A 17,479-nucleotide genomic window follows, 5' to 3' on the forward strand; every position below is an offset into this window, starting at 1 on the left:
TCTAATTATTGTTCTCAGAGTTAAGATTTAATTCTTATATTTAACTCAATCAAGAAAGAAACAATTCAGTCTCTTTCCTTGTAATAAGTCAAATTTTCTTCATTTAAGCATAAATTTTAGACAGTTTTGTCTAGTTAAAAGGCATCGATTAATTTCTAGTTTTAACAATTCTAGTCAAGCAACTTTTGCTCACCACAATGGCAGATTTTTTTTCTTCTCAAAACAAACTTTTGTCAGATTTAAGAATATTTGGCCTGTTTCAAGTATAACTGTTTATGCAGTGCCGGATCTCAGTGGGGGGTACACTGCGAAAACTCAAAATCTTATCAAGTATATTTGTCTTGTTTCTAGTCAAAATTTCTAATCACACTTAAAATACGAGAAATCAGCTACAGAGCAACATTTCAGTGAGATATAGGAACTTGTGAAAAAGTCTTGAAAACATATTGTTTTATTTTATTGTTTTATTTTTTGTACCTTTTTAACATTTCACAAAGTAAACTTGTTTTGTATTATGAACACATGTTTTTGTTGGCTGGTTAGAGTTACTTTAATAAATGCACGACATCTTGCATTACTTAAGAGTGCTTGTGGATTAGATTTATACATTTTAATTTTGGTCAGTGTACTTTCAAAAAATGGGAAGCATGTCTGTATGAACATATGAGTTTTACTTCTAGTGTGAAGTAGAAGAAAGCAGAAAACGGACCAAATCAGACAATCTGTGATTTATTATTCCACATCTGAAAACAGAAGATCAGAAATCATTTCAACTTTTCACTCTCGGCATATGGGTAGGACTAACACACCACTATTACATCTCTGATGCATTGCCACAGTACCAGTAGATAATCCTCTGGTACACCTGAACTCTATTATTTCATCATGAACTAAATACTTAGTGCCACTTGATTTCAAGGTGATGTTATGCTGTCTCATTTCATCTTCATTCACAATGCAAGGCCCTGCAAGAGACAAAGATATAAGAATATTATGATAAAGATGTAAAAGAATATTATGATAAAATTATTCTTAATATTGGGGAGAACTGTAACTTACTGAGGCATCTCATGTGTCCAGTCCATTCACCATAGAGGCAGGTTTTGTAAGGTTCTCCCTCCATAATGTAGTGACTCTGACACATGTATTCAATAGTTTCATTATGGCTGTAATGCTCTTTGATGGCAGTCTTGGTGTCTCCATCCCCAAGAGCTGGAGGTATCCCACAGGGTGGAATTTCTGAAAATAAGTGAAGAGCCAAGATTGACAAAAAGATGATCACGTGGCGCAGCTGTGATACTTTCAGGAACGTTGGTATGCTGGCTTTTGAGGAAATGCTGTTCAATTATGTTTTTTCCTTCAATGAAAAATGCCTCAAAACCTTAGAAAGAAACATGTAGCTGTATTTGTTTTCCTGAGTAACTAATATTATTTTCTCATATTTATTTTATATATCGTTTACTGAAGGACATGAATAATTAAGTAAATGTCTAAAACATGCATTTGCTAATAATAAGCATTAAAAGTTTTCTTAACCATTCATTAATTTACTTAAGAAACTGTTCCCTTAATCACAAGTAGCAGATCTGAGTTTTTTTTCTTTTTGACATTTTTCAGGGAATTGAATTCATATGATGCTATAATAAGTGAATTCATTTGAAATTGAACACAGTTTCACAAATTTAGTATTTGTATCCATTCTTGCCGGGGGAGCTAGATGATTTTTGTGGGGGTGGCCAGCCTGAAAATATGATTTACACATGATTTTAAATTCAAAATCCAGAAACTCACAATTCACTTACTGTTCTGTACTACTACAAAACACTGTGTGGCTACAACACGCAACTCAATGATGTGGTCGTACATGCTACTTGCAAACTGTAATAGTAGTAAAAGAAAAAGCCAATTTTCGCCTCTTGTATCCTCGATCTTGTTCTTTCAGTCACTACCCACAGCTTGTGACCATAGGTGAGGGTAGGGACGTAGATCAACTGGTAAATCAAGAGCTTCTCTTTTACACTCAGATCTCTCTTGAACAAGATGGACCAGTATACCGCATCACCAATCCATTTGTGGATCTCCTGCTCTCTTCTCCCCTCAGTTGTGAACAAGACCCCGAGATACTTAAACTCCGAGAAACACTTGGGGCAGGAACTCATCCCTGACCTGGAGTGGGCACTCCACCCTTTTCCAGCTGAAGACCATAGCGTCAGATCTGGAGGTGGTGATTCTCATTCCCACCGCTTCACAGTCAGCTCCGAACTGTTCCAGTGCAAACTGGAGGCTTGCCTAGATTATTTTGTGCACTGGAATTTAATAGTACAATTTTAAATAGTATATTACTAATAGTAAGAAAGTAAGTAAAATTTATTCATATAGCACTTTTCACAGATAAAAATCACAAAGTGCTTTACAACACAGGAAATGGAAATATAAAAACAATATAACAGTAAATAAAACAATGTAAAACAATAAAACTATAAAAACAGCATAAGAAGAAATTAATCAAATGCTTTTCTAAATAAAAATGTCTTCAGCTGTTTCTTAAAAGAATCAATGGAGTCCGTGCAGCGAAGAGACAGTGGGAGAGAATTCCCCAACCGTGGTGCCACAGTCTGAAAAGCCCGATCACCACGAGTTTTAAAACGAGTGTGCGGTACCACCAGCAGTCTCTGATCTAATGACCTTAAAGCCCGAGAAGATGTATGTGGTTTCAGCAGGTCAGATAAATATTGAGGAGCTTGACCATGTAGGGCCCTAAAGGTTAGAACTAAAATTTTAAAATGAAACCTAAAATTTACAGGCAACCAGTGAAGGGAGGCCAAGACTGGAGTGATATGCGATCTTCTCTTGGTGCCTGTTAAGAGACGTGCTGCAGCATTCTGCACAGTCGGAAGACGATTTAAGGCTGATTGGTTAAAACAAGTAAAAAGGCCATTACAATAGTCTAAACGAGAAGAAATAAAAGCATGAATAATCATCTCACGTTCAAGCTTTGATACCATTAGTCTGAGTTTAGAAATATTCCGTAAATGATAAAAACAGTTTCGGACCAGCTGCTTAGAATGCTGCTCGAGCGACATCGAGCTGTCAAATATGGCACCGAGGTTTCTAAGGCTTGATTTTACAGAAGGGTCTAAGAAGCTGATATGCTGTCTAATTTCTGGGACCATGTGGTCTGGAGCAATAATTAGAGTTTCTGTTTTATCAGAGTTTAGTTGGAGAAAATTATCATTTAACCATTTGTTGATTTCTGTCAGGCAATTACTTAAATTAGACAATTTATAAAACTCAGACATTTTGAAGGAACAGTATAGTTGGATGTTGTCAGCATAGAGATGATAGGAGATATATTTATAGCGCTTAATAATTTGGCCTAGGGGAAATACATAAAGTAAAAAGAGAATTGGACCCAGGACAGATCCCTGAGGTACCCCACACGGCAAAACTGTTGATTCTGATGTGACATGATTCATGCAAACAGTAAAAGATCTCTCAGACAGATATGATATAAACCATTTTAAAACAACACCAGTAATCCCAAACAAGTTCTTGAGTCTGTTTATCATGATACTGTGATCTACTGTGTCAAGAGCAGAGCTGAGATCCAACAGGACCAGCACTGTATATTCTCCAGAGTCTGCTGCCATCAAGATATCACTAGATACTCTAAGTAAGGCCGTTTCAGTGGAATGCAATTTACGAAAACCAGACTGGAACAGCATTTTTAACGGCATTTTTATCCAGAAAATAGTTAAGTTGTTCTACTACTGCTTTTTCTAAAATTTTCGATATAAAAGGCAATTTGCATATTGGCCTATAACTGTTAGGAAGAGATGGATCCAGCTGGGGTTTCTTTCATTTTGGCTCAACAATAGCTTGTTTAAAGAAGCTGGGGACTGAGCCAGTATGAAGAGAAGTATTTATCATTTCCACAATATAGGGGCCAATTGAATCAAACACACTAGTGAAAAATGAAGATGGAAGGACATCAAGGGGGCTTGAAGTCTGTTTTATATGACAAAGCAGGCATCTGATGTCTTGTAATGTAAAAGGAGTAAAAGAGGACCAAGTATCAGAGGAGAGCAAGTTGAAAGTTTGATATTGAGAAGATGATGGAGAGAGTAGTATAGTATAAATAGTATAGAATAGAATAGTATAAAATGTTGTGTGTGTGCGTCTGCTGTTTGTGAGCTGGAAAGGTGCCAGTGTCCCTGAGACATTTTCACAGCATGCACATAATCATGTGGTAAAAGATTTCAGTCTGTGTAACTGTAATAAAGAAAACAAAATCAAAAATTTTCTGTGTTAAAAATAGTACAGGATACTCCCAATACCTAGCTTCCAAACACTCACTGCTTTTTAACCATTTCCAGTTTCTCATTGCTGCAGTGAAACTGAAATTAATGCCCAGTTCTTACAGGTTTTTTTTGATGATGTAAAGTATTTGCCCCACCATTTTTATTTATTTATGTCATGTACGTACGTAAACACTTAATGGCGAGCTCCTCCCATTCCCCAGCTATGCAGTTAATCGTAGCTTTTCCTTCCATAATGTAATTGTCAAAGCACTGATAGGTTACTTCAGAGCGAGATGGGTATTGCTTCCGATAACGAGTTGTAATAACAGCATTTTCAACTTTGGGTGGAGGGCTGCAGTTATCATGATTAGCTGTAAGACATCACAACATGTACACTATTAATTTACACTCTGTAATCTTTTCATAAAAACATGCATCAAAATAATGCTTGAGGTGACTCACATTTACAGATATCATCAAGTGATCCATTTAAATCCCATTGTCCGTCACGACAGGTTAATTCCTCAATCTTAGCAGAGTATCCTTCATTGCAATCAATGAACATCATTTCTTGGGTCTGTCCGTGTCGTTCAGTACTCCCTAGTATTCCTTCCCCATTAGGAATCTCAGGAGCTTGTCGACACCTTTGTTCCTCTAAAGTGGATATGAAAACAAACAATTATGCAAAATATTACAGATGGATGAAATCCATTTCCATATTTAAAAATGTGATCAGAATAAGCAGTGGAAGAAACTCTGTATGAATGCACTTATTGTAAGATATTACAGAAAATATTTTCACACCAGTTTTCTTAAACATAACTGCAGATAAAACTCAAATGTTAAAAAGATGTTTAAAACAGATTTCAAAACTTATATTTTTCTACCTAAACATCTTATACTCCCCATCTTGACATTGGTATTGAACAAGTCACTGTGTTTGCTTCAAGCTAATAACAGAAGATACTTTAATTAGAAACTTTAATTACCAATACAGCTTTCAACTCCAGACCAAACACCGTGCACACATGTGGCTTCACCCCACCAGCCTTTGCTGAGAGGTTTGTAACCATCCTCACACCTGAAGTAAAGTTTGTCACCATGTTGCCAAACTTTAAGTCTGCGGTCAAAGCTCGTTGTTGGACATCCTGTTATAGCTATCAGAAAGACAGATATTACATTTAGATATTATCAAAGAGCAGTCAGAATACATTCTTGTGTTATTAGTAGTGATTCATAGATAACATTATTCAACTATCTTTGGACTAGGCTTAAATATCCTTAATACTATTGAATAGACTGTGTAATGTCTGTTATTAAGTGACTAGCATTGAATCCTGCTGACTTTGGCAAACCTCCATTTCGTGTGGTTTTTGATTGTCTTTACGTGAGATGTTTGGATGAAATTTGGTTCATGACTGTCACTACTATTAGACTTTCAGACTGCAGCTTTAGATTCTTACCAAAACAGCAAAAACCTCAGCCACAAGTGAGACTGAGCTTTCAACTTGCATTTGACTTTTACCACTGCCATCTTAATGGATGGGTTCACCCGGGTCTACGCCTTTAACAAACTAGTGAACTCAGTAGGCATTAACAAACATACTTCTCTTTTGTATTTACCACCCCAATATCAAATTTTTTGAGATGCAGTACAAAAGGTAAATGAAAAGATACAGAAATGATTTGCAAATGTCATAAACTGAAAAATACACAATTTTAGGATTTTTTTTTTTTTTAATTTGATGCTAGCGACACATCTGAAAGAAGTTGACAAGGAAAGAGTCATCCTTTCTACTAGCATCCCTTCTTATATATTAGAATTGAAGAAATCAGGTGCTGGACCTTTGGGACAGCCGCCCTGTGGAATAGGCTTTTAGTTGCGCAAAGCCTTCCCATGATGTGTCAGATGTTAGTGAGCGAGGACCCAAAATGCAGACTCAGGGAAGCAGAGGGAGCTAAACAAAACAAGAGCTGGTGATTTCAACTGATAAACAGACACAAATCAAATAATAATTTTTTTTATATTTGCGGTTCTATTTCTTACAGGAGCATGTGTAACAGAAAACAATACCTCATCTCATTATTATTATTTTTGTTGTGTATGGTAAAGATCAATATAGACTATCCAGTCACTTATACACTGCAATCCAAAGTGTAATTAAAGAAATATTATATAAATAATACATAAATATCTTATTCGAATGGTTACTGTCATGAGTGAAAGTTAGAAAGTCAGCCACTGGAGTTGGAGCTCCATTCACTCATATCAGCAAGGAGAGAATGGCACAATGTACTGTAAATTCATTAAGATCAAACAGCCTCTGTTTTAATAAAACAGACTTTTACAGCTATGACTCCATCTGTTCTCTGTAAAATGTTATTTACTGCATTAACTGACTTCATGGTCAGTATATAACGTTACTCATATACTGCACTGACATAAGGAATATATATATACCTGAAAATTAAATGTTAGAAAAACAAATTCATTAATTAGAGGCGACCTACTTCTTAACAGTTTTTTTTTTTAATTCTCACTGATGCTTCTGGTGTGAATCTCTCATAAAGAACAGCAGGAGGTTCGCTATGACAAAAACTCCAGACCCTGAGTAAAACATCATGCCCATTATCATGATATGGCAATAGCCAAACTGGCCTCCAGGTGTCACTTTGGAGATTTCAGATTGAGGAAAAAAGATGAATGAAGCAAAACCAGAAGCAAAACATAAGGAACACAAACTCTCAAAATAAAACAGGAAGTGAGATATCACAGAAGACACATAAATGAACTAAATAAAAGGAAGACGACACAAGCATGGAAGACTAAAGGAGGAATCAAACTAATAGAAGTGGGAATTAGGAATAGAAGTAAATGTGAACGCTAAACAAAAAAAGGATTCAAACAGATACTTAAGCCAAGGTTAAAGTCGGATGCAGACATGGACAACCGGAGACCCAAAGGCCCAGTTATTATTCTGTGTTAAACTTCTTTGATGTCTGCTCGACGTCTACCACCAGGTGCAATACCATACAAATTCTTTTTGGATAAGTTAGCTCCGTCAAAAAAAAAAATCAGTACCTTGGCACGAAACCTCGCTCTAACCATCTGATGACAAAATTTACGGCACTGGGATCCGAATGAGCCCCAAGCAGATTTGTATGTGTGGAAAGTATAACCTTTTCTTTATTTTCAGGGCAAGAAATCCCAGAAAAAGATGGACAAGGCGATGACATCATTGTCAAGGAAAATGCATGTTACTCTTTGATAAGAGTAACATGCATTGCTTCACAAAAGAAAAATGTTTGTGGAGCTCATCAAGGAATCTAAAGACAAAGATAGACTAAAGATAGACTTCTGTCAGAGGGCCCGGTGGCGCCAGTGTCCGGCAGCCTCGCCTCTGTCAGTGCGCCCCAGGGCGGCTGTGGCTACAATGTAGCTTGCCATCACCAGTGTGTGAATGTGTGTGTGAATGGGTGGATGACTGAATGTGTAAAGCGCTTTGGGGTCCTTACGGACTAGTAAAGCGCTATACAAATACAGATCATTTACCATTCTGTAGAACCAGATGCTTTTCTGCAAGTTCCCCGATTTGAGAGAATTCATGTTGACTGAACTTTCATATTAGCTTCACTTTTCAGTCCTGAAAGCAATGCTCACCTTTTATATACAGTTTATACATTTGTCTTTTGTCATCAGTTGTTTACAACATTTATATTTGTCATGAAAAACAGTAGTCCTTGAATAACTGAATAAATGTATCCTTTTAAGTTTATTGCATTTTCTTACCTGTACATTCATTAGACCTATGCCAGCCATCTTCTCTACAGGTTAGAGTGAAACTTCCTTCATAACCTCTCCTGCAGTTATACTGGACACGATCGTTGTACCTGTATTCAGCCTGAATTTTTCCAGTAATATCTGCATTATTAAACTGTTGCCTCCTGCATTTTATCTCTGAAAGGAACAAAACCACATTTATTAAGCTTCTGCATTTACTTTGATTCAGATAATTTTGTCATGTAAAACATTCAGATACTTTCATATAATCTTTTAAGTAAAAGCAGCAGCTCCCCAGTGTAAATGTGATTCCATTTAACAGTTCTGTATTTTACATTTGAATATGTTCAGTCAAAGGACAAGAAAAGTGTTCAGTTGTGGATTCAACATCCAGCTGAAAGTTGTTGTGGCAGTAGAAATGTTTCTTGCAGTTTGTACAGAAAATAGTATCCAGTGAGTATTTGTACACTCTTTCGGTTAGTGCTTGGTTAGTACACAAATAAACAAAAAAATGAATGTTATTACCATTTTCTCTCACTATGAACTATCACACAGAGTCTCTAAAATTTATATTGCTGGTTTGTAAGATTTTACTCTATGACTGAATGATCCTTTGAGGCTTCTGTTTGACCAAAGACATTCTGCAGTTCTCTCCTGTTTTCTCAAATATGGACTAATATTAAAGAAATTAAAAACGATCATGTCAGAATTAGAAGAAAAGTGAACTAAACTCCACCATACCTTCACAAAGTGGATTTGGTTCCCATCCATCTCTGGTGCATGTGGCCCGAGTGACGCCATCTTTCCTCCTGTATCCTGATATACATGTGTACCTGACAGTATCACCCAATTTCTTTGTCTCATCACGCCAAGACGCCTCCCAGCGGGACAAAAGTCTATCTTGTGGACGGATACATGTAACCTCTGTAAAGAAAGAAAGACTGGATAATCTTCAAAAAATTGTTCATCATCCTCATGGCTGATTGAACTACATGAAAGCAAAGAACAGTGAGCTTAGAATATGTGTCTAAAGCTTTTGTAGTTTTATACCTTGACATACTGGTCTGACAGACCACTGTCCATCCTCATTGCAAGTAGTCTCAACTGAGCGCGTGCGGGTTCTCCCAATCCAGTATCTCTCCTCACATGTAACTGTTACCGTTTCACCAGGTGAAAACCTACTTCTATGAGCAGGTCTTACGAGGACACAGAGGACGCAGCGGAGGATCTGAGAACACGGGGCATAGAGGTGGTCCCCACACGCGCAAACTCGGGACCCAGCACCGAAGAGAAAGTATGTAACGCATTTTCATGGCAAGGACCACTCCTTGCCATGTCCCTCTCCATATGTGGATATGGAGAGGGACAGAGGGCCACGAATGGAAACTCGAGTCCGACGCAAACTGCGGGAATATAGAAGAGACTACTAAATATGAATGACAAGGAGGATAGGAGCTACACTCACAGGCAAGCAGTCTAAATAAGAAGGTAATATGCTCTATTTGGTTTCATTGTGTCCAAGTCGGTATGTTGATAGTTCAGTTGATCAGATTTATAAGTTACCATATATGTTGGACTCATCTAGTGTAAGTGGGATATACCAGTTGGACAGTCGCCACAACACTAGGGAAAGCCCCCACCGTATGGTGGGTCCTTTCTCTCCTCTCTCCAACAGGGACCTAAAGGGGTCGAATGATCCTGAGTATATGGACGACTCTATATTGGTTCTATTGTTTTTGTGTACTAATCTTAGTTTTGTGTTAACAGTGGGGGCACAATGTTTTATTTCAGTGACATTTGGAATGCACATTCATGGTTCTGTCTGGCGGTATAATAAAGCCAAATGTTAAAGGTACTCTCACTTAACGTAAATGGACTCCAAAGCCCGACAAAGCAGGGAAAAATTCTTAGTAAACCGAAAAGAGAGGATATTGATGTGGCATTTCTACAAGAGACACATTTGGTGGGCCTTGAGCACGAGACACCTAAGAGACAAGGTTTCAAGCACGCTTATTACTCTTCAAATGGTTTAAGACATACAAGAGGAGGGGGGTTATTTTAATATCAGGGAAGGTCATTCTTGAACACTTTGCTACAATTAGGGATAGAGAAGGCAGATTTATCCTGGTACAGGGCAAATTGGATGGGGAATTGATCACGTTCTATAATGTTTATATTCCTCCAGGTTCCACATTTGATTTCTATATGCAAGTACTCGAGAAAGTAGTGACAGAGGCACAGGGATTACTTGTCTGCGGAGGAGACCTTAATATTACATTAAAACCACATCTGGACGCATCGGGGAAGAGAATATCTCAATCACAAAAACTAACTAGAAAACTGAACCTTCTGATAGAGGAGATGGGATTGGTGGATACTTGGAGGCGTCTTAATCCAACGGCAAGGAACTATACTTACTATTCATCTCCACATGCAACTTATTTGAGAATAGACTACTTCCTCACTTTTGGTACTGATATGAACAAAATACACGAGTACCATATTGGGCCAATGGACCTTTCAATCATTGCCCTCAATATTTATCTTTAAACTCTACTCAAAGGAGAAAAATAACCAACTGGAAATTAAATTCTAGTATACTGAACGAACGGACATGTGAACAGTTGACAAAAGACATTGCTGAATACCTGGAATTCAATGATAATAATAATAATGGATTGAATTTATATAGCGCTTTTCAAGGCACCCAAAGCGCTTTACAATGCCACTATTCATTCACTCTCGCATTCATACACTGGTGGAGGCAAGCTACGGTTGTAGCCACAGCTGCCCTGGGGCAGACTGACAGAAGCGAGGCTGCCATTTCGCGCCATCGGCCCCTCTGGCCATCACCAGTAGGCAAGTAGGGTAAAGTGTCTTGCCCAAGGACACAACGACCAGGACAGAGAGCCCAGGGATCGAACCGGTGACCTTCCGGTTACAGATACACTTCCCAACCCCCTGAGCCACGGCCACGGTCGCCACGCCTGATAAAGATGAGTTACCCCCACCGATTTTGTGGGATGCGTGCAAAGCAGTGATGAGAGGAAAAGTTATTGCTATAACCTCCAATATTAAAAAATCCAAAGTTGCAAGATTCCAGAAGTTGCAGTTGGAACTATTGTAATTAGAGGCCACACATAAAAATACTATTGATACTAAGACAAAATTAGAAATGGCAAAGAAGAGAAATTTAATTAATGAGATATACACTCATGACATCCAAACGAAATTAATGTTGACCAAACAAAGATATTATGAGGGGGGAGCTAAATATATGAAACAATTGGCATATAGATTTAGGAAACAACAAGCAGACAGAACAATGTACAGGATAAGGGACCCGGAAACCAAAATGGAAATGCAGGGTATAGAGGAAATTAAGGATTGCTTTAAGAGATACTATGAAAAATTATATTCACAACCACCCACAAACAACGATGATCAAATGGAGAGTTTGCTTGACATGTTACACCTCCCTAAACTTACAGTAGAAGAAAACAAATCATTAGTGAAGCAAATTACAAGGGAAGAACTTCACATGGCGATTGGAAAACTTAAGGCAAACAAATCTCCAGGTACAGATGGTTTTACTGCGGAGTGGTATAAGAAATTAGGGGAACCTTTGACACCGGTCTTACTTAAAACATTTAATTGGCTACTTACGAAACTAGAATGTTCCAACTACAGGCCAATAAGTGTATTAAATGTAGATTACAAATTGTTTACGTCAATCATAGCACGGAGACTTGAAGGGTCTAGACCAAACTGGATTTGTTAGGTCGCACCAAACCCACGATAGTGTTAAGAGAACTCTGCAAATTATTAGACATATTAATCTAAATAAAATACCAGCTATATTATTGAGTCTAGATGCTGAAAAAGCTTTCGACTCTGTGAGATGGGAATTTTTATTCCAAGCAATGCTTAGATTTGGGTTTAATGGGTCCATCATTACAATATTGAGGGCTTTGTATAATAGCCCAACTGTAAAAATAAAGATTAACGGTGAACTTTCAGATGCTTTTAAGCTTGAAAGGTCCACAAGACAAGGATGCCCACTGAGTCCACTCTTATTTGCTATTTTTATAGAGCCATTGGCTCAAAGGATTAGGCAGAATGGTAAAATAAAAGGGATTAATATTGCTGGAAGTGAGCAGAAATTGGCCTTGTTCGCAGATGATGTTTTGGTTTACTTATCAAAACCTACTGAATCACTTATGGAGCTCATGTCAGTGTTAAAGGAGTATGGGCTATACTCGAGTCGGGATATAAATTGAATATACAAAAAACCCAAGTTCTTAGTGGGCGACCGTGGCTCAGGGGGTTGGGAAGCGTATCTGTAACCGGAAGGTCGCCGGTTCGATCCCTGGGCTCTCTGTCCTGGTCGTTGTGTCCTTGGGCAAGACACTTTACCCTACCGCCTACTGGTGATGGCCAGAGGGGCCGATGGCACGAAATGGCAGCCTCGCTTCTGTCAGTCTGCCCCAGGGCAGCTGTGGCTACAACCGTAGCTTGCCTCCACCAGTGTGTGAATGCGAGAGTGAATGAATAGTGGTATTGTAAAGCGCTTTGGGTCCCTTGAAAAGTGCTATATAAATCCAATCCATTATTATTAGTAGCTTTTATAGCCCCCCCCCAAAATAAAATCTGCACAGCAAACGCAAACTAAGCTGGGACAAAAGAACTATCAAATATCTGGGCATAAACTTATCAATGGATACAGGGATATAGGGCAAGGGCAACCCTTGGATAGTAAGTTCATTAAAGATATGGGAAAGAGTACTTAAAAAGTATCAATTAAACCAGAGGGCCGGATTCCTTAAGTGGTTTGCATATGACCCAGAATTTTTGCCTAGTAAGAGCGACTCGACATTCAAAACATGGGCAAATAAAGGTTTCACCACATACAGTACCTTGTTGAAAAATGGAAAAGTGATGAGTTTCCAGGACCTTAAGAAAAAGTTTGGGTTGCAAATTAAAGATTTTGTTAGATACTTGCAACTGAGGGACTTCCTGAATAAAAAGTTAAAAAATCCTCAGTTATCGACTGGGAAGGAAGAGATTATATATATATTCGAGAATGCATATAGAGATGCACCCTATCAAAAAATTATTTCCAAATTATATTGTTCACTGATCAATCTACGGGATGATGATACAAGATATGTTAAAGCAAGATGGGAAACAGAGAGCAATCTATCCCTAACAGGAGAGGAATGGGATGGGATCTGTAGGCAGCAGTGGCCAGTAACAAGCTCTCCCTCGTGGAGGGAATTCAGTTGGAAGAATGTAATTCGTTATTTTATTACCTCAGCTCAAAAATCCAATTATTCTCAGAATACAACATGCTGAAGGCATTGTGGACATGCAACAGCAAATCATTTCCACATTTTTTGGGAATGTCCCCGTGTGGTTCCATTTTGGAAGGAAATACATATAAGGTCATGGAAACAATCTTCCAAAAGAAAATACAATTTCATTTTGCATTATTGTACCTAGGCAACCTAGAGAGTCTTAATCTATGCAAACTGGATAAATATTTGTTCAGTGTGCTGTCAGTAGCTTCCAAAAAGGCCATAACTCGCCTTTGGCTTAAAGAGGATGCTCCTACTATAGATGAATGGATTGATGTGATATATACTATTTTTGTTATGGAAAGAATAACTTTTAGGCTAAAGTGGCAGGCGGACTCATTTGAAGAATATTGGTTGAAATGGTTGAAATAAGTACAAAATGGGAGGCCCAATTTTGTATAATGTCATTTTATTTCTTGGTTTGTTTCGTTTGTTTTTGTTTTTGTTTTTGTTTTGGTCCGTTTGTCTCTTTTGTTGTTGTTTTGTTTTGCCTTGCTTTTCCCCCCACGGTGATTAAGTTGAATTTGTTGTACATGTTGTATAAATAAGAAAACTAATAAAACATAAATTAAAAAAAGAAAAAGAAAGTGTACATAAAAGGTAATTGCTGATTAACCTGTTGTAAAAGGAAGATTTCTGATAAAGTGAAAGCGATCGCTTTACTGGCAAAACCAGCAAAGTAGCTGCAATGTTTTCTTATTAATTACAATTTTAGAAGTTCAGTTTCAGAGTTGCTGCTCTATTCTCTATCAGGTGGTTGGTGATTGTTTGGCTGTTACTATTTAACTGCTGAAAGAAGGCGCTTCTAAAAGCAATCTTTGCTTTACTGTCACATTTTGGATTGCCGTACTCCAAAGCAGTGGCAGTCCTAGCCTGTCTGGTGCCCTTGGCAAACACTCACCACCACCCCCCTCCACACACACACACACACACACACACACACACACACACACACACACACACACACACACACACACCATATTAAAGATTGTACATCAACATAAAACTGTTGTCGCAACCATACTGAATTTCACCAGAGAAACACACACACACACATATGAAGAGAGAGAGAGTATGCATAGTATGCAAATGGCTACCAAACAGCCATCATAATTCGTCATACAATGAGAACAGGACAAATCAGCAATTGACAATGACTAATTAATATTAAAATCTGCAACATAATGTATTGTTTGGAGTTTAGTCCGTTACTGTTATCATGGTCCGGGTGTGTGCCAGTGTGTCTCCCTCCGAGCCGGCATCTCCACCCCTGGGAGGGGCCTCAGTGTTCTGCTGATTGCTCACACCTGTGGGTAATTTAGCCGGGGTCTCATAAGGCCAGCGCACTCAACCTCTCTTCGCCAGATTCTCAGCTAACCCTAGTTAGTGCAGGGCACCACCGTGATTTCGCACTCGCTTTGTGAATTACCTTGTCTCATCATGTGTTTCTCTCATAGCCACACCAAGCTGCCAAACACTAATCTCTGCCGAAGAGCTCCAACCCGGACGCTGGACCACCTGACAGTCCCACAGGCTGTTCACCCGAACCACCTGCCTGCCTCCACGCCAGGAATTTCGGACCACACACCCGGACCACTCACCCCTCCACGTCACCACCGACCGACTCTGACCCTTTCCCTGGACCCAGTGTGACTCTCCCTCCAGCCCAATCCCCGGAACTGCTGTTTCCACTGACCAAGACCAGATTGCTTACTTAGCCCAGGCTGCTTAAGACCCCTTTGATTCAGTTGTGGCACTTCGCACTTGTTAACCTCACTTTCCAGTTTATGAACACTTACTGAGTAAATAAACATCGTCTCTAAAACTACTTACGTGCTGTTCGGCGTCCTGCATTTGAGTCCTTTCCCCTTTGAGGCGGCCTCGGCCGTGACAACTGTTACTATTTTTACCATTTCTTCTCAGAGCAACTGCAACCCACATAATTTCCTAAGTATTCTGATTCTGATTGTGGAGGTCTAAGTGCTGTCTCCGTAAGTCTGCATTTAAGTCCTACCCTGCCTGCATTACACAGCCAGTTCATGACACCAACTCCTGGATAAACTCCCATTATTCACATTAACATGAAAACCATCAAAATATCATGTAATAATTGAAATCACTTGAAGTACTTACCTTGGCTCTTCACTGACGTCAGTGAACATATGCACAAAAACAGGATTTTGGTTATTGCATGCATGTTGTCTTTGTGCGTCTGATCCCTCAAAGAAAACTAAACACTGCAGACAGAGAAAAAAAAGGTTGTTCAGTGATTTACACAAGTCTGTTCCTGCCTCCAAAAACAATCTCAGGCTCACTGGAAACAGATATAAATACTGTGATCACATGCTGCCACTTTAAAGACACAGTGGGACCCTAACAAACTGTTATAAACACCATAATGCTTCCCTAATGTTATTACACATAACAAAGTCACACACTGCAAAAACTAGATAATTAGATAACTCAGTAGACAAATAGTAGATTTTTCAGGCTGTTATATAAATTATTATTATGAGGTCATGTCATGCCATTAAAAATACAATTCACCAGTTGGTGAAAACACAAATATTTATAAATGGCTAAATGTTGATTTGATTTTTTGTTCCCGTTAATCATCTGCAGGAATCAATAGAGCAAAGAACATTTTTAACCTTACCAAGGTTTGAGTTGGAATTTTTTTTTTTTTAAAGTACAGCAGTCTGAATATAAATGAACAGTCTGAATTACACTTAGGTACAAACTGGGAAAAACTTGGATAATCTTGTAAGAAAGGAGAGAACTGCATTCGAAATCAACAGTGATGAACTCTGACCTCTTGCAAACTACTAAAACAAAATGTAGCTGTTGAGCAATGCAGGATTTGCCTTTGTTTCTTAATATGGCCTCACGCTATTTATTCTACTTCTTGTCAACATACTTTACAGAAAAAGTAAACAGAAAGTTCAAAAACATGTCCCTGCCAGCACCACTTTTTTCCAAGAAATGTAAGACAGAAAGTAGGCCAGTGCTCAATGTTTTCACTCTTTAACACGTGTTTTCCTGTGTTTGCTCCAGAAAACATTGGTTTGATTTTATGCATATGTAGGAAAGTATAAAAAAGTTGTTTGTCTATTAATTAATATATTAATTTATAGCATTCAAAGCAGGAAGAGACAGAGAGGACAAAGTAATGTTGAAATGATGTAGGCTTTTGAAAAATTAAAGAAAACTCAAGTAACTCTCGTGAATGAAATGTCCATACAGTTTTGTCCTTTCCTTCATCTTCAGTCATTTTGATTTGAATTGTAATGTAAATCTAACCTTTTCCAGCTTTTGTACTTAACAAGTTCCTTCTAAAGAAGAGATTAATGTCACATTTGGTTGGTCTAAAACATTTGTGATGGTAAATTGTGAATCATTTTCTAATTTTGATGTTTTGCCATTGGACACGACTTGGTTATAACTCAAATATACATGTTCAGTTCAACCTAAACTCATACAAGATAAGAGGCCAGACTTGGAAACAACTGCACGTCACTAATGTTGTGTTGTGTCCCGAGGCAGTCAGTATACATGAGATTTGTTTTGTGTGTGTAATGACAGGAACAACTACAAACTCAATAAAGAGCCAAATGTTTTCTGTCTTTTATTGGAAATGAAATCAGAAATAAAGAAGGAGTGAATACAGATTGTCAGCAAACATTTGTCTCTAGTGATCCACTCCATATTTGCAATTATGTTCAACCTAAAAACAGCAAAAATGGTCAAACTCACATCTCTTTCCATAACCATTTCCATTTACCCTTCAATTCATCTGATGTAAGAATTGTTGTATAGATTTAGTAATATCATGTCCCAGATTAGGAGCGCTTATTATGACTTCAGTATTATACTGTAATAAATTTTGCCAAAAATAGTTTTGAGATCAGAAATCATAATTAGAATTTGTAGTTTGTCTCATTTATTTTTCTAATGAATTTGAATGTAATGAATTTTTCACACAGGGCCGGGTAGGTTTGGATGGATTTTCCCTTAATAAAAAAAATGATAATTTAACAACT

General features: G+C 38.1%; 1 protein-coding gene across 1 annotated transcript; it reads right to left on the bottom strand.

The window, feature by feature from the left end:
- Positions 1-713: 713 nt before the first annotated feature.
- Positions 714-15,754, bottom strand: LOC146555101 (complement factor H-related protein 1-like). Its single transcript, XM_085252223.1, has 8 exons — positions 15,573-15,754; positions 8,824-9,006; positions 8,092-8,259; positions 5,291-5,458; positions 4,764-4,955; positions 4,487-4,672; positions 1,060-1,239; positions 714-965 (listed from the first exon to the last, which is right to left on the bottom strand). The coding sequence occupies exons 1-8, from the start codon at positions 15,634-15,636 to the stop codon at positions 778-780; spliced, it is 1,329 nt and encodes a 442-aa protein (XP_085108349.1). The 5' UTR covers positions 15,637-15,754; the 3' UTR covers positions 714-777.
- Positions 15,755-17,479: the final 1,725 nt, after the last annotated feature.

Source organism: Mchenga conophoros, linkage group LG17, assembly GCF_057382185.1.
Source record: "Mchenga conophoros isolate Kocher_MC1m ecotype Shallow Benthic linkage group LG17, M_conophoros_male_GT1.1, whole genome shotgun sequence".
NCBI lineage: Eukaryota > Metazoa > Chordata > Actinopteri > Cichliformes > Cichlidae > Mchenga > Mchenga conophoros.